We start from the raw sequence: 25,777 nt of genomic DNA on the forward strand, positions 1-25,777 counted from the left end.
ACCATCTCTTATTGCCCTCGAGAAAGTAGGTGGTGAGCCGCCATCTTGAACCGCTGCAGTCCCTGTGGTGTAGGCACACCCACAGTGCTGTTAGGGAGGAACTTCCAGGATTTTGACCCAGTGACAGTGAAGGAACAGCTGATATATTTCCAAGTCAGGATGGTGAGTGGCTTGAAGGGGAACTTGCAGGTGGCGGAGTTCCAAGATATGTGCTGCCTTTTTCCTTCTAGATGGTAGAAGTCATGGGTTTGGAAGGTGCTGTTCATAAGTTGATAAGATATAGGAGCAGAATTAGGCCATTTGGCCCATCGGGTCTGCTCCGCCATTCAATCATGGCTGATATGCTCCTCATCCCCATTTTCCTGCCTTCTCCCCATAACCTTTCAACCCATTCCCAATTAAAAATCTGTCTAACTCCTCCTTAATTTTACTCACTGTCCCAGCATCTGCCGCACTTTGGGGCAGCGAATTCCAGAGTTTCACAAGCCTTTGGGAGAAGTAGTTTCTCCTCAACTCTGTTTTAAATTTGCTGCCCCTTATCCTAAGACTATGACCTCTCGTCCTAGAATGCCCCACCGGCAGAAGCATCCGCTCCACGTCTACTTTATCCTGTTGAAGGAGCCTTAGGTGAGTTGCTGCAGAGCATCTTACAGATGGTACACACGGCTGCCACTCGGTGGAGGAGAGTGAGAGTGTTGAAGGTGGTAGATGTGATGCCAATCAAGTGGACCGCTTTGTCCTGGATGGTGTCGAGTTTCTTGCGTGTTGTTCGAGCCGCACTCATCCGGGCAAGTGGGTATTCCATTACACTCCTGACTTGTGCCCTGTAGATGGTGGACAGATATTGGGGGAGTCAGAAGGTGAGTTACTCCCCGCAGAGTTCCCAGCATCTGACCTGCATTTGTAACCACAATATTTCTATTCCACCAGGACCTCAAAACAATGCATCCAAGAACTTGTGCGTTTTGAACCTCAGTCTGAGCTGTCCTGCAAAATGGTGCCTCATGCCAGCCAGAGTTCCCCACACCTCCAGTGGAAGTAGGCTCGAGGAGACACATGTTCTGCTCCATGGAAACAGAATCTCATCTGGACTTGAGCCGTCCGCTTAGCGGCTCTGGACGGGCTGAGATTGCGGTAATTAGCAATTAGGTCCAAGAATGGGCATTTAATCTGGAATTTCATAGAGACTATTCTTATTAGCAGAATGTTCATTCCGTTCCTGTGGTTCAGACAAGTCCTGGAGAATTGTGAGTTGTAAACATGTGAAATTTATTTTCAAGTTTTGTGGTTGAGGCAGAAAGGATGTTAATCCAACTGGACAGAGGTACAAAGGAAATGGGATCAAGGAAATATCGAATTTTACATACATGGTGCCACGGGTGGCACAGTGGATAGCACTGCCATCTCACTGCGCCAGGGGCCCGGGTTCAATTCCGGCCTCAGGTCATTGTCTGCGTGGAGTCTGCACATTCTCCCCGTGGGTTTCTTCTGGGTGCTCTGGTTTCCTCCCACAGTCTGAAAGACGTACAGTTAGGTGGAATGGCCATGCTAAATTAACCCTTAGTGTCAGGGGATTAGCAGGGTAAAGACATGGGGTTGCGGGGATAGGGCCTGGGATTGTTGTCAGTACTGGCTCAAATGGCCTCTTTCTGCACTGTAGGATTCTATGATGAGGATTCAGTCCATCATGCCTGTTGCCTGCTCTTCATATCAGTGATCCAATGAGAAAACGGTGGGTAAATGTGAAAAGTGCAACCAAAAAGCACCAATTGCATTGATATAGGGCCTTTCCCAATCCCAGATGTCCCAAAACGCTTTACAGTCAATACTTCTGAAGTGTATTCCCAGTATTCCGGCCAATAGTTACTTCTCAATCAACATCACTGAATCAGATTGCCTGGTTATTGTCACTTTACTGCTCCCAGCTGCGTACCTACACCACAACGTGCACAGAGCAGAGTCCCAAGGGAGGGACATACCCCACACCGAGTTTAAACGGACTTGCTCCAGATCTGGGGGATAAACTTGCCTGGTGTGTCCAAGTCGTGGAGGACATAAACATGCTTGAAGTCAACAGAGTTCTTGTGCTTCTGAGTCCCGAAGAACACGACAGCCAGAAGGTCACGGTCGCTGCTAATAATCTTACTGGTGTAAACCCTGTGGACACACTGCAAGTAGAGAGAGTCTAATCAGTCAGCAGCACTATTAACCGACCTTTGCGGAAGGATGTATTGGCCTTGGAGGGAGTACAGAGAAGGTTGACCAGGTTGATACCGGAGATGAGGGGGTTAGCTTATGAGGAGAGATTGAGTCGATTGGGCCTGTACTCGTTGGGAGTTTAGAAGGCTGAGGGGAGATCTTATAGAGACATATAAGATAATGAAGGGGCTAGAGAGGGTAGAGGCAGAGAGATTCTTTCCACTTAGAAAGGAAACAAGAACTAGAGGACACAGCCTCAAAATAAGGGGGAGTCAGTTTAGGACAGAGTTGAGGAGGAACTTCTTCTCTCAGAGGGTAGGGAATCTCTGCCCATTGAAGCAGTGGAGGCTACCTCATTAAATATGTTTAAGTCACAGGTAGATAGATTTCTGATCAAGAAGGGAATTAAGGGTTATGGGGAGTGGGTGGGTCAGTGGAACTAAACCACTATCAGATCAGCCATGATCTTACTGAATGGCGGGGCCGGCTTGAGGGGCTAGATGGCCTACTCCTGCTCCTATTTCTTTTGTTCTTATGTTCTTAAAACACTCAGCACACACAGACACAGGGATAACATGCAAACTCCACAGACAGTGACCCAAGCCGGGAATCGAACCTGGGTCCCTGGCACTGTGAAGCAGCAGTGCTAACCACTGTGCCACCGTGCTGTCCCTTTTGCACGGTAGATTTTCTTCACAGTATTTTTGAAAAACATCAGGACAAATTTCAAAAACCTTTTTTGAGGTAAAAATGTGCCTTGAATGTTTTCAAGAAGAGGGACTGTGTGTGTGTCTCTCAGAGATGTGAGGGAGAGACAGGTTTTATAGGACCATTAGAGTATCAGGCATAGGAACAGAAGGAGGCCATTCAGCCCATCGAGTCTGTTCCACCATTCAATGAGATCATGACTGATCTGATGTGATAATCCTCAACTCCACTTTCCCGCCTTATCCCCAAGACCCTCGATTCCCTGACTGATTAAAAATCTGTCTACCTCAGCCCTGAACATACTTAACGACTGTCACCTACAGCACTGTCACTGGTCTCCTCTTACCTGAATAGTCATGTCGAATGCTGAAGTGGCCTCACCATTCATTTCAAACATGGCCTCCGAAGCATCAATGAGGAAGACTAAGCTGTCCCTGCCTGCGTATCGAACGTCCTCTGAAACATAAATCAACACGTCACAACCTTAACTGATAGAAAAGAGCGGCCAGTGACAAAACTGAGTAATCGCAGGTTGTGATCATTCTCCAACCACTACACGCTTCTTTGTATTAGGAGGGATTTATGGTGTTTGTAACAGCTGGGCATCTCTGTGAGTGGATGTAATACATTCTCTTTTGTAAAAAAAAATCGATAGCTGTGGCTCAACACCTTCTAACCGCTAGAACCGCAGTGACATCACTCAGAGAAGGCCCCGGAAAGACTGCAGGGGTTGGGGGGGAGGGTGTCACCCTGGTTTGATTTGATTTATTGTCACGTGGATTAGTATACAGTGAAAAGTATAGTTTCTTGCACGCTATATAGACAAAATATACCATTCATAGAGAAGGAAAGGAGAGAGTGCAGAATGTAGTGTTAGTCAGAGCTCGGGTGAAGAGAAATATCAACTTAATGCGAGGTAGGTCCATTCAAAAGTCTGATGGTAGCAGGGGTGCACGGTGGCACAGTGATTAGCACTGCTGCCTCACAGCGCCAGGGACCCGGGTTCAATTCCCGGCTTGGGTGAAAGTCTGTGTGGAGTCTGCACATTTTCCCCGTGTCTGCGTGGGTTTCCTCCCACAGTCCAATGATGTGCGGGTTAGGTTGATTGGCTATACTAAATTGTCCCTTAGTGTCAGGGGGATTAGCAGGGTAAATATGTGGGGTTACGGGGATAGGGCCTGGGTGGGATAGTTGGCGGTGCGGGCTCGATGGGACAAATGGCCTCCTCCTGCACTGTAGGATTCTATGATCCTAAGAAACTGTTTTTGAGTCGGTTGGTACTATGATCTCAGACTTTTGCATCTTTTTCCCGATGGGAGAAGGTGGAAGAGAGAATGTCCGGGGTGCGTGGGGTCCTTAATTATGCTGGCTGCTTTGCCAAGGCAGCGGGAAGTGTAGACAGAGTCAATGGATGGGAGGCTGGTTTGTGTGATGGATTGGGCTACCTTCACGACCTTTTGTAGTTCCTTGCGGTTTTGGGCAGAGCAGGAGCCCATACCAAGCTGTGATACAACCAGAAAGGATGCTTTCTATCTGCGGACATACGACTCTCACCAACACCTACAGATGCATCATCGAAAGCATTCTTCCAGTTGTATTTCCTTAGTCTCCTCAGAAAATAGAGGCGTTGGTGGGTTTCTTAATGATAGCGTTTTACTCATCTAATAAAATCAAATAACTGGGGATGCTGGAAATCTGAAATAAAAATGGAAAATGCTGGAAAAATTCAGCAGGTCTGGCAGTGTCTGTGGAGAGAGAAAGGATTCAGATCTTTCTGAAGTTGTGGCTGAGTCACATGGGAGGAATACCTTCACTGTGCCACCTGTCATGAAGCTGGAAATGTGTTTGCAAAAATTGAATTAAGAAAGACTTGGAAGTACTGTGAACTGTCAGGGAGATAGTGTTAAACTTGAAGAGGACAAAGACGGGGCTGATGGAATGGACAAGTATCAGATTAAATGTAATGCTGAGAAACGCAAAATGATTCGGCACGGTAGCACAGTGGTTAGCACTGCTGCTTCACAGCTCCAGGGACCTGGGTTCGATTCCCGGCTTGGGTCACTATCTGTGTGGAGTTTGCACATTCTCCTCGTGTCTGCGTGGGTTTCCTCCGGGTGCTCCGGTTTCCTCCCATAGTCCAAAGATGTGCGGGTTAGGTTGATTGGCCATGCTAAAAATTGCCCTTAGTGTCCTGAGATGCGTAGGTTAGAGGGAGTAGTGGGTAAATATGTAGGGATGTGGGGGTAGGGCCTGGGTGGGATTGTGGTCGGTGCAGACTCGATGGGCCGAATAGCCTCTTTCTGATTCATTTTGGTTGGAAGAATGCATAGGACACAATATAAAATAAAACAAACAATTCTAAAGTGGGTGCTGGAGCAGAGAGACCTGGGTGTATATGTGCATAAATCACTGAAGGTGGCAGGACAAGTTGAGAAAGTGGATAAAAAGGCACATGGGATCTTGGTCTTTATAAATAACAGCACAGAGTACAACAGCAAGGGAGTGAAAATGAATTTTTACAAAACACTGGTCCAGCATCAACTGGAGTATTGCGTCCAATTCTGGAGATTGCAATTTAGGAAAGATATGACGGCTTCAGAAAAGGTCCAGGTGGTTCCAGGGATGAGGGACTTCAGTTATGTGGATAGATTGGAGAAGTTGGAACTGTTTTCCTTGGAAAAGTTCAAAATCACGAGGGATCTGGACAGAGTCAAGAGGGAGAAACTGTTCCCATTGGTGGAAGGATCAAGAACCAGAGGACCAATGCACCTAACCAGCACATCTTTCCGGAGGAAACTGGAGCACCTGGAGGAAACCCACACAGACACGGGGAGAATGTGCAGACTCCGCACAGTCACCCAAGCCGAGAGTCAAACACGGATCCCTGGCGCTGTGAAGCAGTAGTGCTAACCACTGTGCCACCCTATATAACATCTGGGTGAAGCACTGGCGAGGCTATGGTTTCAGGTCAGGATTAGAATTATCAAAACGTGCGCAGTGTGTTGTACTTAAACATAATAAATAGGAACAGGAATGCTCCACCATTCAATGAGATCAAGGCTGATTTGATTGTGGCCTTAACTCCACTTCCCTGCCTGTTTCTCTCTCCTATCAAAAACCCGTCTCATCAGCCTCGAATGTTCTTATTATCTAGAGGTGTACAGCATGTTAGAATCGTAGAATCCTACAGTGCAGAAGGAGGCCATTTGGCCCATCAGGTCAAAGGTAGGGTTCTGAAGACTGTGGAGGAACAGAGAGATCTTGGGGTCCATATCCACATATCTCTGAAGGTTGCCACTCAAGTGGATAGAGCTGTGAAGAAGGCCTATAGTGTGTTAGCGTTTATTAACAGGGGGTTGGAGTTTAAGAGCCGTGGGGTTATGCTGCAACTGTACAGGACCTTGGTGAGACCACATTTGGAATATTGTGTGCAGTTCTGATCACCTCACTATAAGAAGGATGTGGAAGCGCTGGAAAGAGTGCAAAGGAGATTTACCAGGATGCTGCCTGGTTTGGGGGGTAGGTCTTATGAGGAAAGGTTGAGGGATCTAGGGTTGTTCTCTCTGGAGCGGAGGAGGTTGAGGGGAGACTTAATAGAGGTTTATAAAATGATGAAGGGGATAGATAGAGTGAACGTTCAAAGACTATTTCCTCGGGTGGATGGAGCTATTACAAGGGGGCATAACGATAGGGTTCATGGTGGGAGATATAGGAAGGATGTCCGAGGTAGGTTCTTTACGCAGAGAGTGGTTGGGGTGTGGAATGGACTGCCTGCAGTGATAGTGGAGTCAGACACTTTAGGAACATTTAAACAGTTATTGGATAGGCACATGGAGCACACCAGGATGATAGGGAGTGGGATAGCTTGATCTTGGTTTCAGATAAAGCTCGGCACAACATCGTGGGCTGAAGGGCCTGTTCTGTGCTGTAGTGTTCTATGTTCTATCAAGTCTGCTCTGACCACAATCCCACCAGGCCCTATCCCCATGCATTTACCCTAGCTAGCCCCCCTGACACTGAGGTGCAATTTAGCATGGACAATACATCTAACTCGCACATCTTTGGACTGTGGGAGGAAACCAGAGGACCCAGAGGAAACCTACACAGACACGGGGGGAATGTGCAAACTCTACACAGTGACCTAAGCCGGGAATTGAACCCGGGTCCCTGGCGCTGTGAGGCAGCAGTGCTAACCACTGTGCCACCGTGCCGTTGTAAACCTCGGGTTCACATTTGACCTACCTTCGTTTTCCTCTGCCTCCTCTGGATCCTCCTCATCTTTATTCCGAAAGTGTGACTGCCAATCCGCCATATCTGCTGTGGAGGAAGTGCCAACTCCCCTGTCAGGTAGAAGTACAAGGGACAACATTAACCAAAGGAGACATTCCTGGATCATGGGATTAGCCCAGAGAAGTGACAGAGACAAGGTGGCAGAATAATTCAGTCACTTTGGACTCAAAAAGATTTAAAAACAAAACAGTGCCTTGATTGGTTTCACTTCTTCAAGGGCATACAGCTCTCTCAATCGGAGCTAGTGTAGACCATTCGGGCCCTCAAGCCTGTCCTGCCATTCAATAAGATCATGACTAATCATCTACCTCAACTCCACCTCCCTGCATTATCCCCATCTCCTTTGGCACCCAAAGTCCTATTGATTTCTGCCTGGACTATGCTCATCGAGTGAGCATCCACAGTCCACAGTGGGGTGGAGCGTTCCAAAGGGAGACATATGGCTCCCAGCCTCATCCAGTGCTGGCCTCACTGTGGTTGATTAATTTTCTCCAGGCAAAGGGTATTAACAGATTCAAGGTAGGTGACCCAGATCAGTCATGAATTAGCTGAATGATGGAACAGACTCGAGGGACCGAATGGCCTCCTCCTCGGTGGAAAGTGAGACTTGGTGTTGGGAAATGTGCCCAATATAAGTCTCTTTTAAATTACACATCTGGATTTTAAATGTTTGGAATGATATACAACAGAGAAGAGCAATGGGAGAAGAAATATAAGTTAGTATTAAAGCAGCAGTTATTGAAATGTGTTCCCCTGGAGGGAGCTGTCCCTTTAAGAGGAGAATATGGCACTTTAAGAGTGCAGCAAGAAGTCTCACAACACCAGGTTAAAGTCCAACAGGTTTATTTGGTAGCAAAAGCCACTAGCTTTCGGAGCGCTGCTCCTTCATCAGGTGAGTGGGAGTTCTGTTCACAAACAGGGCATATAAAGACACAAACTCAATTTACAAAATAATGGTTGGAATGCGAGTCTTTACAGGTAATCAAGTCTCAAAGATACAGACAATGTGAGTGGAGGGAGGGTTAAGCACAGGTTAAAGAGATGTATATTGTCTCCAGACAGGACAGTTAGTGAGATTTTGCAAGCACAGGCAAGTCGTGGATTACAGATAGTGTGACATGAACCCAAGATCCTGGTTGAGGCCGTCCTCATGTGTGCGGAACTTGGCTATCAGTCTCTGCTCAGAGACTCTGCGCTGTCGCATGTCGTGAAGGCTGCCTTGGAGAACGCTTACTCGAAGATCAGAGGCCGAATGCCCGTGACTGCTGAAGTGTTCCCCAACAGGAAGAGAACACTCTTGCCTGGTGATTGTCGAGCGGTGTTCATTCATCTGTTGTCGTAGCGTCTGCATGGTCTCCCCAATGTACCATGTCTCGGGGCATCCTTTCCTGCAGTGTATGGAGGTAGACAACGTTGGTCGAGTTGCAAGTGTATTTACCGTGTACCTGGTGGATGGTGCTCTCACGTGAGATGATGGCATCCATGTCGATGATCCGGCACGTCTTGCAGAGGTTGCTGTGGCAGGGTTGTGTGGTGTCGTGGTCACTGTTCTCCTGAAGGCTGGGTAGTTTGCTGCGGACAATGGTCTGTTTGTGGTTGTGCTGTTGTTTGAAGGCAAGAAGTAGGGGTGTGGGGATGGCCTTGGTGAGATGTTTGTCTTCATCAATGACATGTTGAAGGCTCTGGAGAAGATGTCATAGCTTCTCCGCTCCGGGGAAGTACTGGACGATGAAGGGTACTTTGTCTGCCGTGTCTCGTGTTTGTCTTCTGAGGAGGTTGGTGCGATTTTTCGCTGTGGCGCGTTGGAACTATCGATCGATGAGTCGAGCGCCATATCCTGTTCTTATGAGGGCATCTTTCAGCGTCTGGAGGTGTCTGTTGCGATCCTCCTCATCTGAGCAGATCCTGTGTATACGGAGGGCTTGTCCATAGGGGATGGCTTCGTTAACGTGTTTAGGGTGGAAGCTGGAGAAGTGGAGCATCGTGAGGTTATCTGTGGGCTTGCGGTACAGTGAGGTGCTGAGGTGACCATCCTTGATGGAGATGCGTATGTCCAAGAATGCAACCGATTCTGGAGAGTAGTCCATGGTGAGTCTGATGGTGGGATGGAACTTGTTGATGTCATCATATAGTTGTTTCAGTGATTGTTCACCATGAGTCTAAAGGAAGAAAATGTCATCGATGTATCTAGTGTATAGCATCAGTTGAAGGTCCTGTGCGGTGAAGAGGTCCACTTCACCAGGCAAGAGTGTTCTCTTCCTGTTGGGGAACACTTCAGCGGTCACGGGCATTCAGCCTCTGATCTTCGGGTAAGCGCTCTCCAAGGTGGTCTTCACGACAACGCAGAGTCGCTGAGCAGAGAGTGATCGCCATGTTCCACACACATGCGGACGGCCTCAACCGGGATCTTGGGTTCATGTCACACTACCTGTAACCCCCATGACTTGCAAAATCTCACTAACTGTCCTGTCTGGAGACAATACACATCTCTTTAACCTGTGCTTAACGCTCTCTCCTCTCACAATGTCTGTACCTTTAAGATTACCATTATTCTGTAAATTGAGTTTGAGTCTTTATGTGCCCTGTTTCTGAGGAGATCTCCCACTCACCTGACGAAGGAGCAGCGCTCCGAAAGCTAGTGGCTTTTACTACCAAATGGCCGCATTATGAACTCACCTTCCTTGGACATCAAGTCCTGGGGTGGGACTCGAACCCGGAGCTTCTGGATCAGAGGCAGGGACACCAACCCACTGTGCCACAGGATCTCGTACATTTGATGTAATTCTATATAATAGAACAAGAAGTTGTTGATGATGAACTGTTTTTAAGCACGTACAGAACCAGGGAGGAAGGTGGAAGGAACAAATAGAAGTTGTATTGGAAAGAAGAGATTTTTTGGATATTCCTTAATGGCAGAAATCCGGAGAGTGAGCAGGGACAGAGACACTTGTGGGTTCGTGTGCATCTTTCAAGGTGGCTGGACATATTGAGAGCGGTTCGCAAAGCATCTTGGGCTTCATTATTAGAGGCACTGAGGACAAAAGTAGGGAAGTTATGCTGAACCTGTATAAAGCTTGGGTTAAGCACCAATTAGAAGACTGCACTGAGTTCTGGTCGCTTTAGGAAGGGTGTGAGGGTCCTTGTGACAGTGAAGAGGGAGATTTATCAGAATGGTGCCAGGGATGGGGAGGATTTTAGCTACAGGGTTAGGTTGGAGAAGTTGGGGTTGTTCTCCTTGGAGTGAAGGAGATTGAGAGGAGATTTGCCAAGGGTGTACAAGGTTTAGATCAAGTGGACAAAGAAAAGCTATTGCCGTTAGCTGAGGGTACAAGGACTGAAGGAGACAGAGATGAGGTTTCGGGCAAGGTGTGCAGGGAGTAAAATGAGGAACGGGGTGAAATCAGATATAATGAAAGATTTCAAAAGGAAATTGGATGGGCACTTGGGGGAAGATAAACTTGTGGGGAGACGGGGATAGAGCGGGGGAGTGGGACTGACTGGATTGTTCGACAGAGAGCTGGCACTAACTCAATGGTCCCTTTCTGTGTCGTGACGATTCTAACTCGCTCAGTTACACACATCTACCCTCAGGAACCTCTGGCTCAGGGAGCAGTAAATAAAATCAGCCAGCAGTCTCTAACTAACAGCGAGAGTGTGTGTTGGGTATGCACAGGGCCAGACTGCGATACCTCTCACAGTCAAATTGCCTGGCAATACATGCTGGGCCCGATTCTACCATCGCGTTGCGCCCGTTTTCGCCTGTTGCGAAAACTTGGTAAAGTCAGGCGAGTAGCGCAAACCACGCCTGCCTTTGTGCCGGTTCCCCCTTTACCAAGGCCCGGCAATGGCCACGATTAGGACCGCCAGGGCAGGCATTACCCGGCTCGGGAGGGATGTGGTGGGGAGGGGCATTCTATCAGGTTTTTTTTACTGCGCAGGCGCAGTTGGAAGCACTGATCGGAGTTGCAGGGTTTCAGGCGCATTAAGCCCCACCCACAGACTTCTTCAGCGCAATTCGGAATCGCTGATATTTTTGCAGGCAGAGTGTGTATGGAGGCGCCTGAGAATGGGTCTAAAAGTCGGATCTGAAACACTCCCAGTTTCAAGTCCCCCCCGTCCAGCACTGAGAATCAAAATGGTAAAATAGGGCCCGCTGTCTGACCTCACTCATAAAAACCACACTTTCAGCAAGGAACCAATTGTTGCCAACACTTGTGACCGGAGCACAGGTCAGCACCTCTAAGAGGAGAGAAAGAGCATCGGTCTGTTGTCCTAAAATCTGTTTAATGTTTATTTATTAGTGTCACAAGCGTGCTTACATTAACACTGCAATGAAGTTACTGTGAAAATCCCCGAGTCGCCACACTCTGGCACCCGTTCGGGTACACTGAGGGAGAATTTAGCACGGCCAATGCACCGAAGCAGCACATCTTTCAGATGTGGGAGAAAACCAGAGCATCCAGAGGAAACCCACGCAGACACGGGGAGAACATGCAGACTCCACACAGACAGTCACCCAAGCCGAGAATCGAACTCGGGTCCCTGGCACTGTGAGGCAGCAGTGCTAACCACTGTGCCACCCGATTGAATATCTCAGTGGGGAAGAATGGTGGGTCATCAATATCTTTAGAACATCCTCACCTCGCTTCTCCCTGACCCAAGACAGGGTTGGAATAACACTGTCAGGTGTCTCTTTACACAACACCTTTCATAACATCAGGACACCCACCATCAGCAACGTACTTTTGAAGTGTCGCCACTATTATCATGTAAGGAAGACAGTCACTCATTTGGGCATGGCAAGATCCCACAAAACAGCCAGCAGATGACCAGGTTTTTGCGATGTTGGTTCAGGGCTTGGCTAGAAGTTCCCCGGATGACTCTTCCAAAGAGAATGCCACCTGAGAGGGCAGATACATGGCCTCCCTTTACTGTCTCGTCCAAGATGCAGCAGCTCCAATCTCGCCTTTTGCACCCAAGCCTCTGGAGTGGGACTGAAACCACAGCCGACCGAAATGGAGTTAAGAGTGTGAGCCCCCTGAAGCACCCCCAAATCGAGTGAGTGAGATTGCCCCTCCATTCCCCCCAGTCAGTACTCTGGGTATTTGAAACGGGGAAAGTTTCCCATTTCCCCAGCACCAATAATTGCAAGCTTACTGAGTGTTAATCACCACAGTTAGCAACTGCACTCAAAACTATCTGGAGCAGAATGAACAAATGGAAACAGGATTTAACGCAACAAAATGCACATTCTTAATTACACTGCAAAGGATTCCAGGAAATGGTACATGTGTTTATTGAGAATGAAAGACAAGCTGTATTGAAGCTGCCATTCAAATAAGATTAACACACTCCCAACCTCACCGTACCATGGGTGGCACGGTGGCACAGTGGTTAGCACTGCTGCCTCATAGTTCCAGAGACCTGGGTTCAATTCTGGCCTTGGGTCACTGTCTGTGTGGAGTTTGTAGGTTCTCCCCATGTCGGCATGGGTTTCCTCCGGGTGCTCCGGTTTCCTCCCACAGCCCAAAGATGTGCGAGTAAGGTGGATTAAGCATGCTAAATTGCCCCTTAGTGTCAGGGGGATTAGCTAGGGTAAATACATGGGGTTACGGGGATAGGGCCTGGGTGGGATTGTTGTCAGTGCAGACTCGATGGGTTGAATGGCCGCCTTCTGCACTGTAGGGATTCTATGATTCAAAGTGGGTTAGAGAGAGATTATGTCAGAAATGGAGAGTTGTTTAAGTGAGCAAATATGTTAATACTTAAAAGGTCCTCTTTCTTTCTTCAGTTCCGCTGAAGCATTTTACTGTCAGGATTGTGTCTCCCCCCAGCTCCTGGCCTTGCAATTCCATCCTCAAACTAGCCTTGTCCGCCTCTGCCATCTCCTGGTATTCAGTTGCATTGCCACCCGCAGTCTCACTCTCGGCTCAACATAACTCCTGATTACTGAGGACCTCAGGCCGTCCCTACCAACCTCACAGCCAGGGAAGGCATGCTCACTGTTCTGAAACAGGGAGGAACGTGTCATGTGCACAGCAAGCTCCCATAAATGGCAATGAGATAAGCGAACCAACAATCTGTGACGCTGGTGGCGGGATAAGCGATGATCCATACCATCACTAATAGGATCTTTAAAATTATGAAAAGTTTTTGATAGTGGGAGAATGTTTCCTCTTGTTTATTTATTTCAGGAAGGGTGTAAATGCATTGGAAACAGTTCGGAGAATGTTTACTGGACTCATACCAGGAATGGGTGGGTGGTGTTTTGAGCAAGGTTTGGAGAGGTGAACCTTGTATCCGCTGGAGTTTCGAAGAATAAGAGGCGACTTGATTGAAACAGATAAGATCCTGAGGGGGTGTTGACAGGGTGGATGTGGAGAGGATGTTTCCTCTTGTGGGAGAACGTAGAACTAGAGACTCACTGTTAAAAAGTAAGTGGTCACCCGTTTAAAATGGAGATAAGGTGAAACATTTTCTCTCTGGGGGTTCAGTGTCTTTGGAAGTCTCTCTTGAAATGGTGGTGGAAGCAGAGTTTTTGAATTCATGCTATTTTAAACCCCTAAGCTAATCCCAATTGCCCATGTTTGGCCCATATCCCTCTATACCCATCTTACCCATGTAGCTTACTAAATGCTTTTTAAAAGACAAAATTGTACCCGCCTCTATTACTACCTCTGGCAACTTGTTCCAGACACTCACCACCTTCTGTGTGAAAAAATTGCCCCTCTGGACCCTTATGTATCTCTCCCCTTAGACCTATTCCCTCTAGTTTTAGACTCCCCTATCTTTGGGAAAAGATACTGACTTTCTGATGCACTATCAATCGAGTCAAGACTAGTTGTGAGCAAGTCAAATAGGCTTTTATTAGCAAGAACTTGGAGCCATCCCTGTTGGTGATCTGGTCTGTACTGAAGGCTAGGGGGAGGAGCCACCGCCTTTATACCCGGACCAGGGGGAGGAGTCTTGGGCGGAACCAACAGGGATGTGCCACATACGCAGGTAATAATAAATACTAACAGTGGTTAACCACCACAGATAACAGTGGTTTACCACACTATCTAGCTGATCTATGCCCCTCATTATTTTATAGACCGCTATAAGATCATCCCTCAGCCTTCTACGCTCCAGAGAAAAAAGTCCCAGTCTATCCAGCCTCTCCTTATAACTCAAACCATCAAGTCCCGGTAGCATCCTAGTAAATCTCTCCTGCACTCTTTCTAGTCTAATAATATCCTTTCTATAATAGGGTGACCAGAACTGTACACAGTATTCCAAGTGTGGCCTTACAAATGTCTTGTACAACTTCAACAAGACATCCCAACTCCTATATTCAATGTTCTGACCAATGAAACCAAGCATGCTGAATGCCTTCTTCACCACTCTGTCCACCTGTGACTCCACTTTCAAGGACGTAGATCTTTGTTCTGTAACTCTCCCCAACGCCCTACCATTAACTGAGTAAGTCCTGCCCTGGTTCGATCAACCAAAATGCATTACCTCGCATTTATCAAAATTAAACTCCATCTGCCATTCGTCAGCCCATTGGCCCAATTGATCAAGATTCCATTGCAATCCGAGATTACCTTCTTCACTGTCCACTATGCCACCAATCTTGGTGTCATCTGCAAACTTACTAACCATGCCTCCTATATTCTCATCCAAACCATTAATATAAATGACAAATAACAGTGGACCCAGCACTGATCCCTGAGGCACACCGCTGGCCACAGGTCTCCAGTTTGAAAAACAACCACAACCTCTACAACCACCCGTTGGCTTCTGTCATCAAGCCAATGTTGTATCCATTTAGCTACCTCACCCCGGATCCTGTGAGATTTAACTTTATGCAACAACCTACCGTGCGATACCTTGTCAAAGGCCTTGCTAAAGTCCATGTAGACAACATCAACTGCACTGCCCTCATCTACCTTCTTGGTTACCCCTTCAAAAACACTCAATCAAATCTGTGAGACATGATTTTCCACTCACAAAGCCATGCTGACTGTCCCTAATCAGTCCTTGCCTCTCTTAAATAATTTAGCAGTAAAATTGGACCCTTCGTTTGACTGAATCTCCCTGGGAAATCCATAACGGGTAAAGAAAGCAAGCAAATCCCCCACAACCTTTTTTGCCTTGACATTCCATAATGGAATTGCGTCTGGAAACCTGGTAGACACTTTCATTATGGTTAAAAAAATACTGGTTCCCACTTCTGGTTTTAGAGAGGGGACCTACACAATCAATGATAACCCGTGTAAAAGGTTCTTCAAATGCGAGAAGTGGCATCAAAGGTGCTGGTTTTATCACTGCCTGTGGCTTTCCTACCATCTGATACATATGACAGGTGCGACAAGATTCAATCACATCTTTATGTAGTCCAGGCCAATAGAAATGCTTCTGTATCTTAGCCTGAATCTTCTTCACCCCTAGATGACCTCCTACAGGTAACTCTTGTGCTACCCACAATACTTCCTGTCTGTATTCTACCAGCAACACAGTCTGATGAACTTCTGCCTATTTCTCATCTGCACTAACTTGCCAAGGTCTCTATTTTCACCTTAAGATTTTACTATTAAGGTAATAGCATTCTGGAATACACTCTGATTCCTTTTCCGAGTCGGCTTTATGATATAAATCCTTTATCACCTCATTTTTTTGTTATAACTCCATTAATCTTTTAGAGCTAGACACCTCTGCTTGATCCTCTACCTGCTTAGGTCTTTCCTTTACCATCTCATCAGAGTGTCAGCTAGCTGGACCTCAATTCCTTCATCTTTCTCTTTTGTTCTCCCACTCCTGTTTTAACTAATGGCTGTGGGATCTTGTCACCACACGATCTGGAAAAATTCCAGGGTATTTTTCTTTTAACTCCTCAGTTCCCTGGTTTTCTTTTGGCTTTTCCACTACAATGAGCATCAGTTCCTCCTGTGAACCAGCGATATCATTTCCAAGGATAACCTGTATTCCTGGAATAGCCAAGTTTTCCATCACTCCCACTATCACTTACCCAGTCTTGATTGGACTTTCTAGCCTTATCTTACACAGGGGACATACTCCTCTCTCCATTTATTCCACAGATTACCACTCTCTCGGGCAATATTTCAGGAGTGCAAATATTTTCACCTCTTACTATTGGAGACAGACTAGCTCCCATATCTCTCAATATTTTAACTTCTTTACCTACTCCTCCTGTTCTACCTGAGTAAATCTTACCCACACAGGTAAAGTCTTTGAAAAGATCAGACGCTATCTTACTATCCAGCCTGTGCCGAGGCTGTGCACTCTCCTTTAGCTCCTCGACCTCTCTGGAATTTCCCTCACTGCCTTAGCTAATCCCACTGGTTGAGCCTCTTTTACCACATCCTTTTTCCCAGTGCCTTTCTTAAGCCATCAGCACTGTGACTTAGTGTGTCCGACCTTATTACAGTGAAAACACCCGAGGTCTTTCACCTCTTTTCCACCTTCTTGGGTTTCTTTTATCACAGGTGGTAAACTGTTCCCAATGTGATCTACATTTTTGTTTTTCATTGAAGGATCTCCCTCTTTCCCAATTTCTATCCCTCATGGAATGAAATTGCTGTTGGAAGCTAGATGTCAATTTATGCAGTAATGTGTATTCATCTGCCATCTCTGCAGCTCTTCTCACTGTTTTAACTTTCTGTTCCTCAACATGTGTTCTTATCACTTCTGGAAATGAGTTTCTAAACCCCTCCAGCAGAATAATATCTCTAATAACCTCATATATCTTTTCTATCTTTAATGCTCCCACCCATCTATTGAAGTTGCTCTGTTTAATTCTTTCAAACTCGATATAAGTCTGACCTGGTTCCTTTCTTACATTTCTGAACCGTTGTCTCGATACTAATTCATAGGCACTCAAAACAACCTTCTTTACTTCTTCATATTTTCCTGACACCTCCTCTGACAGCGCTGCAAACACCTCAGTAGCCCTGCTTACCAACTTTGGTCTGAATTAACGTTACCCACACCTCTTCTGGCCATTTCATCTGTGTCGCCAATTTCTCAAAGGAAATGAAAAAGACTTCTGCATCTTTTTCATCAAATTTTGCTAATGTTTGGACATATTTGTATGTATCCCCACCAGGCGGTTGGCCACGATGAGTTTGCCCATCATCACTTCTATCTTGCACTTTTACTTCAGTCATTTGAAGTCTTTTTGCTTCAAGTTCCAACGTCATCTTTTCCAACTCGAACAATCTTTCTCTTTCTTCTTTCTCTGACTCCAGCCTTTTCAGTTCACTTTCTAGCTCCAATTGTCTCATTTGCAATTTATTTTTTTTCTAACTCCACTGCACTTGACTGTTTCTCTGATATGCCTAAATGATTGGATAACTCCGTTACAATTTCAGCTTTCTTATTATCCCTGGTTAAACCCACTTTTAGCCTGTTTGCTAATTCTACAAGTGTCGTCTTTTTCTGTCTTTCTAAGCTTCCTTGGCAAATTTGGGAAGCATCTTCGACCCCCAGAATCTCTTTAGCAATTTTAAGAACCATTTCCCCACTTTTGATTTAAGCGACAACAAGTAAAGATCGAGGACTAGTCATAGCCCGAACCCGAGCCCCCAATCTGTTATAAAGCAGAGGTTGATGCCCCCCTCTGAGAACTAACACCTAACCACTCAAAGAGGAATACCTCACCTTATAATCTGTAAAAAGTGTGTGTGAAGTGGTGTGACCCGCTCTTCGGCAACTCCTAGTGGTTAAATACAAAATAAATCCCTGACACTCACTCTAAAATCAACACGTAACAATTAATTTATCTAACTAACAGTGAACAAATTAACTAAACTAGTAACGAACCGGATAAAACACGATTCTAATGGAATGCTGTTCAGATAAATACAATTTCCACTCCTTAACAAAATAGAATTTAGTCACTCTCAAAATTACAATCACGTTTGGCATCTTCTGGAATGTTCTGGGCCTTCTCTGTTGAATCTTCTGTCTGGAACCTCTTTCTTCTTTCGTATCTTTGCTATTTCGATAGTGCTTTCTCTTAAGACATAGGTGAAGCTATGAGAGCCAGCAATTCGCTCTCTCTCTCTCTAGAATGGAGAGCTGAACTAAGAGCTGTTAACTCTAGAAGGCGGCAGTTGCTCTCTCTCTCTCTTTGTTCCACTGCCCCTTCATTTATACCCCTGATGGCATATCAGTATTTTCCACAATAGGATTGGTCCTAGATTGTCAAAACCATCAGACTTAAATTTAATAGGTTCTTGGTATCTAAGTGCTTGATTCAAATTGGCTAAATTCAAAAGCCTGTTGTTTTGGAAAAACTGCTGCTCGGCCTTTCAATACAAATGTTTCAGTTTGGGCTCTCTGTGTACTTGCACTTTTAATCTCTAAGCACGGAAAAAGCACCACCTTTTACCGGGACTATGCAATGCTTCCCCCCCCCCTCTCCTCCCCCCTCCCCCCCCCCTCCCTCCCCCATAGCATTTTACGGTTTTCCAAACACCAAAATTTTAACTTCCTACTTCCCAATCTACAATTACTCAACCCAACTTCGCAACTGTTAGGAGATAAATATTGTCCAGGGGAACCCTCCTGGTTCTTAGAGTCATCGAGTCATACAGTACAGAAGAGGTCCTTCAGCCCATTGAGCCTGTACCAACAAAACTACACTAAATCTACACTAATCCCACTTTCCAGCACTTGGCCCATGGCCTTGAATGTTCTGACATTTCAAGTGCTCATCCACATACTTTTTAAAGGTTGTGAGGTTTCCCGCCTCTACTACCCTCCCAGATAGCGCATTCCAGACTCCCACCACCCTCTGGGTGAAAAATCTTTTCCTCAAATCCCCTCTAAATCACCTTAAAATTATGCCCCCTCATTACTGACCCTTCAACTAAGGGTAACAGCTGCTTCCGATCCACCCTGTCCACACCTCTCATAATCTTGTACACCTTCTTCAAAACAGTGCCATGGGATCTCTTACATCCACCTGAGAGGGAAAACATCTCATCCCAAAGGACAGTACTGCAGCACTCCCTCAGTACTGCACTGGCAACATCAGTTTGAATCATCTACTTTGTTATGATCATTGGCCAGAGCTCCAAGTGTTGGCGAGATCCGGTTAGTGACCAATGACATTTTATTTAACATAGACAAAGCTTGAGATTTGAGACACTTGTTCACTGAATAAAGTCACAAAATTCCACAGAGTTTGAAGAAAGAGAAATTAACTTTACTATGCAAGATCAGAAAGATAAAACTATTTACAACATGTATCCTAAACGTTAGCATTCAGGTTTCAAGAGGTATATTTAAATTAACAGGCAAATTGTGGTCAGACATGCCAACGACACAATCTTCTTGTTATTGTAGAATCATAGAGTTTTACAGCACAGAAAGAGGCCCTCCAGCCCATCATATCTGCAACGGCCATCCAGCACCTAGCCAAGGCTGAGATAGACAGATTTTTAACCAGTAAGGGAATCAAGGGTTATGGAGTATTGCATAATGACAGGCGTGACCAAAACAGAGTCCACGATTTCTCAACATCACACCCAGACATCAGTAACACTGTGAGTCAACCAATCTCACTGTAACTCTCTCACTCACAAAAGTTTCCAATTTTCATCTTAGAAGATCTTACCTTGGAATTATCTCAAAAACTCGCTCCAACTCAGACGGCTTCAATGACGCCCCACCTCGCAGGATTTTAATCTCGTCTCCTGAGATCACGTGCCCCTGGATTCCCAAGTACACTCAAACAGCTACTCAACAGCATGATTTCAGTTCTTCGGCCATGCTGAGCAGAACATAACTATTCAAAAGTGGTACCTTTGTCCCAACGGCCCACAGCACAGTCACCAACATTTGGCTGTCTTCTTGGATCTTCAGGGCTTCTCTTGAACCCTCAGGCAGCATCAATGGTAGCCCATCTTATTGGGTTTCAGTCTCACCTTCCAAGATCCCGTTCCCCTGGAATCCCCGAGTATACTCTCAAACACCAAACTACAGGCAGAATTTCAGACCTTCGGCCACACCAAGCAGAACAGCTTTGCCCCAATGGCCCAAGGGTTCTTCTGAGCCCTCCAGACCTAAAGCCTGCTCCTCACAGCCCTTTCTATAACTTGGAACCTGTTTCTCTTTTAACTGAACTTAACTGCCCCTGTCTGAGGTCTCTTACTTGGGACTTCCTTGTGGGACCTCTCTCTGTGCTCTCCCCCCTGTCTGGGACACTGTTTGGTTCTGGCAATCCGCACCCGGATTCTCATGCCATTTATATTCTTTCTCTTTATGTGTAGTCAGTTTGGGCCTGTCGTGGGCCGGGACAACTTATGCTGAACTGAGTGCGGGAAGCCCACTCCCAGGTCTGCTCACGTGCCGAAATTCCAAGGTCTGTCAGGAGTTGAGGTTCCAGACTTCCAAGCTCAACATTAAGGTAAGTTCGGGTTATGTAATAACTCAGATCCCTGCAGTAGGACTGGAACTCACAACCCTCTGTCTCAGAGATGAGAGGACCACACTGAGCCAAGGCTGACCACCTCAATACCAAAGCAAGGAGATAATGTGGAACTTACCACGGAACTCTGATTCAACTATGCTTGGCAGTTGTGTGTACATTTCTGGTCCCTTTCTTATAAAAAGGAGCAGGAAAATTACAGAAAAGATTAACAAGAGTGCTAGTGGGACTGAGAGGATCCAACTCTCAGGAACGATTTAGCAAGCTCTTCCCTGGAAAACAGGACAGTGAGAGGCGATCAGATCAGTGATAGGGTAGATGTGGAGAAACTACTACAGAATCTTGTTATTGTAGAATTATAGAGTTTTACAGCACAGAAAGAGGCCCTTCAGCCCATCATGTCTGCACTGGCCATCCAGCACCTAGCCAAGGCTGAGATAGACAGATTTTTAATCAGTAAGGGAATCAAGAGTTATGGTGGATCGCGTGCAGTTCACGTTGCCACACTACCAGAAAGACATGGAATCTTTGGAGAGAGTGCAAAGGTTCACCAGGATGTTACCTGGTCTCGAAGGTGTTGGCCATGAGGAGAGGTTGAATAAACTTGGAATGTTTTCACTAGAAAGATGGAGGCTGAGGGGTGGCCTGATCGAAGTCTACAAAATGATGAGAGGCATAGACAGGGTGGATAGTCAGAGGATTTCTCCAAGGGTGGAAGTGTCAATTACAAGGAGGCACATGTTCAAGGTGAGAGGGGGAAAGTTTAAGGGAGATGCGGGGGGGGGGAAGTTTTTCACGCAGTGAGTGGTGGGTGTCTGGAACGCGCTGCCAGAGGAGGTGGTGGAAGCAGGCACATTAGCAATATTTAAGAGGCATTTGGATGGGTACATGAATAGGAAGGGAATAGAGGGATACGGACTGAGTAAGGGCAGGTTTGTTTTAGTTTAGTTATGACATGATTGGCACAACTTGGAGGGCCAAAGGGCCTGTTCCTGTGCTGTACTTTTCTTTGTTCTTGGGACAAGGTGGGAAAGTGGAGTTGAGCTTTATATCAGAGCAGCCATGATCTCATTGAATGGGGGCGCATATTCGGTGGGCTGAATGGTCTACTACTGCTCCCACGTCTTATGGTCTCAACACATTTTCCAGCACTTGGTCCGTAACCATGTGTGCTATGGCATTTCAAGTGCCGATCTAAATGCTTCTTAAATATTGTGAGGGTTCCCACCTCTACCACCCTTTCAGGCAGTGAGTTCCAGTTTCCCACCACCATCTGAGTGAAAAGGTTTTTCCTCAAATCCCCTATAAATCTCCCACCCCTTACATTAAAGCTATGCCTCCTGGTTATTGACCCCTCTTCTGTCGGGTGTTGGATACTGCTCGGTAGGTCTTAATAAAGCCTTCATCATCTTAAGTAGGTTAACTGTATGTATTGATTAACTACAAGAACCAGGTACATATATACAATAAAGGGTTCACGCTACATGCTACCAGTGAGGCTTGGAACAGAGAGACAGTACAATTGAACACATGGTTAAAGAGCTGGTGTAGGAGGGAGGGCTTTAGATACATGAATCATTGGGATCTCTTCTGGGGAAGGTGGGATCTGTACAAGAAGGACGGGTTCCACCTGAACTGGAGGGGCACCAATATCCTGGGTGGGAAGTTTGTTGGTGCTGTTCGGGAGGATTTAAACTGGTGCGGCAGAGGGGTGGGAACCGGAACAGCAAGCCAGTAAGTGTAGGGACTGGGGAAAAAAGTGAGACTGAGATAAACGTATCGCAGAGTAAGAGCAGGCAGAGGGGCTCAGCGAGACTGGAGGTTTGGAGTGCATTTGCTTCAATGCAAGAAGTATAACAGGTAAGACAGATGAACAGAGAGCCTGGATTACTGCATGGAATTATGATGTTATTGCAATTACGGGGACCTGGTTAAAGGAGGGACAGGACTGGCAGCTTAACATTCCGGGATATCATTGTTTTAGATGGGACAGAGGGGGAAACAGAAGGAGCGTTGTGGGGGGGAGGGGGCACGGGGGAGTCGCATTGCTGATCAGGCAGCACATCACAGCTGTGTTGAGGGAGGACACATTGGAGGGATCTTCTAGTGAGGCATTATGGGTGGAGCTCAGAAATAGGAAGGGTGAAATCACAATGTTGGGAATGTACTGTAGACCTCCCATCAGCCCGTAGGAGACAGAGGAGCAGTTGTGTAGTCAGATACTAGAAAGGTGTGAAAAAAGCAGGGTCGTTGTGGTGGGCAACTTTAACTTTCCCCCACATTGACTGGGACTCCCTTACAGACAGGGGCTCGGATGGAGGGCAACTTGTTAGTTGTGTCTCGGAGGGTTTTTTGATACAGTATGTTGACAATCCAACCAGGAAGGGGGCCATACTAGACTTGATATTGGGGAATGAGCCAGGCCAGGTGATCGATGTTTCAATAGGGGAGCACTTTGGACTTAGCGACCGTAACTCCATAAGATTTCGGGTAGTCTTGGATAAGGACAAGAGTGGCCCTCGAGTGAGGGTGATTAATTGGGCAAGGGCTAAATACATGCAAATTAGACAGGAACTGGGGAATGTGGATTGGGAGCGGCTATTTGAGGGCAAATCCATGACTGGCATGCGGGGGGCTTTTAAAGGCCAGTTGATTGACGTGCAGGACAGGCATGTCTCCGCAAAAATGAAGGATAGAAATGGCAGGATTCGGGAACAATAGGTGACGAGTGAAATTGTAAGCTTAGTGAAAGTAGGAAGGAACTTAAACGTAGAATTAGGAGGGCTAAAAGGGGCCATGAAATGTCTTTAGCAAACAGGTCAAGGAAAATCCCAAGGCTTTTATATGCATATATTAGGAGCAAGAGGGTAGCAAAAGAAATAATCTGGAAGAAAATGTGGGTGGCCTGATTAGTAAATTTGCGGATGACACGAAGATTGGTGGAGTTGCTGATAATGCGGGGGATTGTCAGAGAATACAACAGAATATAGATAGATCAGAGACTTGGGCACAGAAATGGCAGATGGAGTTTAATCCAGACAAATGCGAGGTGATGCATTTTAGACGATCAAATTTAGGTGTGAATAATATGATGTGACAGAACTCTGAGCAACATTAACATACAGAGGGATCTGGGCATACAGGTCCATAGTTCCCTAAAAGTGGCAACGCTGGTGGCCAAGGTTATTAAGAAGGCATATGGCATGCTTGCTTTCATCAGCCGAGTAAGGGCAGAAGGTTTTTTTTAGTTAATTTAGGGCATCATGATCGGCACAGGTTTGGAGGGTCAAAGGGCCTGTTCCTGTGCTGTACTTTTCCTTGTTCTTTCTTGTACACTCCATCGTGTCTACATTGGCTTTTCAGAGCAATCTCATTGTGCTCTTGTTCAGCTGCTCTCTCCCCATTGCTCTGTAATAATTTCCCTTCAGATAATGTTCTTATTTGCTTTTGAAAGTTGCTACATACTGAATCTGCTTTCGCCGCCCTCTGGATAATACACTGTGTCATTAAAAAATGTTGCCTCATGTTGCCAAATATTGTCCAGTTGATCAAGCACTTTTGAGGTGTAATCATTGTTGTAATGTAGGCAATTGGGGAAAGCAAGCTCCCACAATGTGATTATTACCCGATAGTCAGTTTTTGTGATCCGACGTGGATTGTGGGATAAATATTGGCCAGAACACCAGGAAAAATACACCCTCTGCTCTTCTTCCAAAGAGCGCAACGTGATCAAACAAACATACAAAATAGGAGTAGCAGCAGGCCATTCTGCCCCTCGGGCCTGCTCCACCATTCAACAAGATCAGGCTAATCTATTTCTGTTTCGAGTTCAACATTCCCGCCTACCCACGATAACCTCTGATTTCCTCACCTAACAAGAATCTATCTACCTCTGCCATAAAAATATTCAGTGACCCAGCCTCCACCACCTTCTGAGGCAGAGAGTTCCAAAATCACACAACCCTCTGATAGAAACAAATTTTCCTCACCTCTATCGACCATGCCCACCCAAGAAGGTTTAACATCCCACCCAAAAGACAGCACCTATGGCAGTGCAGCACTCTCACTATACTGCACCAATTTTGGATTTTGTGCTTATAATTTCTGAAATGGAGCTTGAAGTCAGGGCATAGTGACCCAGGGATGGGAGCAGTTCCCGTTGGGGGTGGTCCCCATTGGGAATGGTCCCCGTTGGGGGTGGTCCCCATTGGGGGTGGGACACATTGACCCAGGGATGGAAGTAGTCTCCATTAGGAGTGGTCTCCATTAGAAGTGGTCTCCATGGGGGTAGTCCCCATTGGGAGGGGTCCATATTAGGAGTGGGACACACTGACCCAGGGATGGGAGTGGTCTTCATTGGGTCCCCATTGGCGGTGGTCTCCACTGGGAGTTGGACACACTGAGCCAGGGATGAGAGTGGTCTCCACTGGGAGTGGGACACACTGAGCCAGGGATGAGAGTGATCTCCATTGGGAGTGGTCTCCACCTGGCCCCCATAGGGGGTGGTCACCATTGGGACTGGAAGAAACTGACGCATGGATGGGAGTGGTCTCCATTGGGTTCCAACTTGGAAAGGTCCCTATTGGATGTGGGACACTCTGACCCAGAGATGGGAGTTGCCTTCATTGGAAGTGGGACACAGTGACGCAGGGATGGGACTGGTCTCCATTGGAAGTGGTCTCCATTGGGGATGGTCTCCATTGGGGGAGTTCTCAAATGGGAGTGATCTCCATTAGGGGTAGTCTCCATTGGGGGTACTCCCCACTGGGAGTGGATACACTGACGCAGGGATGGGAGTGGTCCCCATTGGGAGTGGGACACACTGACGGAGGGATGGGAATGGTCCCCATTGGGAGTGGGACACACTAACACAGGGATGGGAATGGTCCCCATTGGGAGTGGGACACACTGACGGAGGGATGAGAGGGGTCCCCACTGGGAGTGAGACACATTGACCCAGGGATGGGAACAGTCTCCATTGGGAGTGGGACACACTGATGGAGGGATGGGAGGGGTCCCCACTGGGAGTGAGACACACTGACCCAGGGATGGGAACAGTCTCCATTGGGAGTGGGACACACTGATGGAGGGATGGGAGGGGTCCCCACTGGGAGTAGGACACACTGACAATGGGATGTGAGT

At 46.7% G+C, this 25,777-nt stretch overlaps 1 protein-coding gene across 2 annotated transcripts in view; it reads right to left on the reverse strand.

The window, feature by feature from the left end:
• Nucleotides 1–1,856: 1,856 nt before the first annotated feature.
• Nucleotides 1,857–25,777, reverse strand: part of LOC144487263 (X-ray repair cross-complementing protein 6-like) — a 31,473-nt gene continuing 7,552 nt past the window's right edge. Inside the window, exons 1-5 of one of the 2 annotated variants that reach the window (XM_078205347.1) lie at nucleotides 19,823–21,026; nucleotides 9,874–9,981; nucleotides 7,150–7,247; nucleotides 3,254–3,363; nucleotides 1,857–2,168 (exon numbers count right to left, since the gene is read on the reverse strand). In XM_078205347.1, coding sequence (XP_078061473.1) covers nucleotides 1,992–2,168; nucleotides 3,254–3,363; nucleotides 7,150–7,219 — 357 coding nt within the window. In that variant the 5' untranslated portion in view covers nucleotides 7,220–7,247; nucleotides 9,874–9,981; nucleotides 19,823–21,026 and the 3' untranslated portion in view covers nucleotides 1,857–1,991. Of the gene's footprint in view, nucleotides 2,169–3,253; nucleotides 3,364–7,149; nucleotides 7,248–9,873; nucleotides 9,982–19,822; nucleotides 21,027–25,777 lie in introns of those variants that run through there. The other variant, XM_078205346.1, reaches the window with a different exon arrangement.

Source organism: Mustelus asterias, unplaced genomic scaffold (genome assembly GCF_964213995.1).
Source record: "Mustelus asterias unplaced genomic scaffold, sMusAst1.hap1.1 HAP1_SCAFFOLD_682, whole genome shotgun sequence".
NCBI classification, from domain to species: domain Eukaryota; kingdom Metazoa; phylum Chordata; class Chondrichthyes; order Carcharhiniformes; family Triakidae; genus Mustelus; species Mustelus asterias.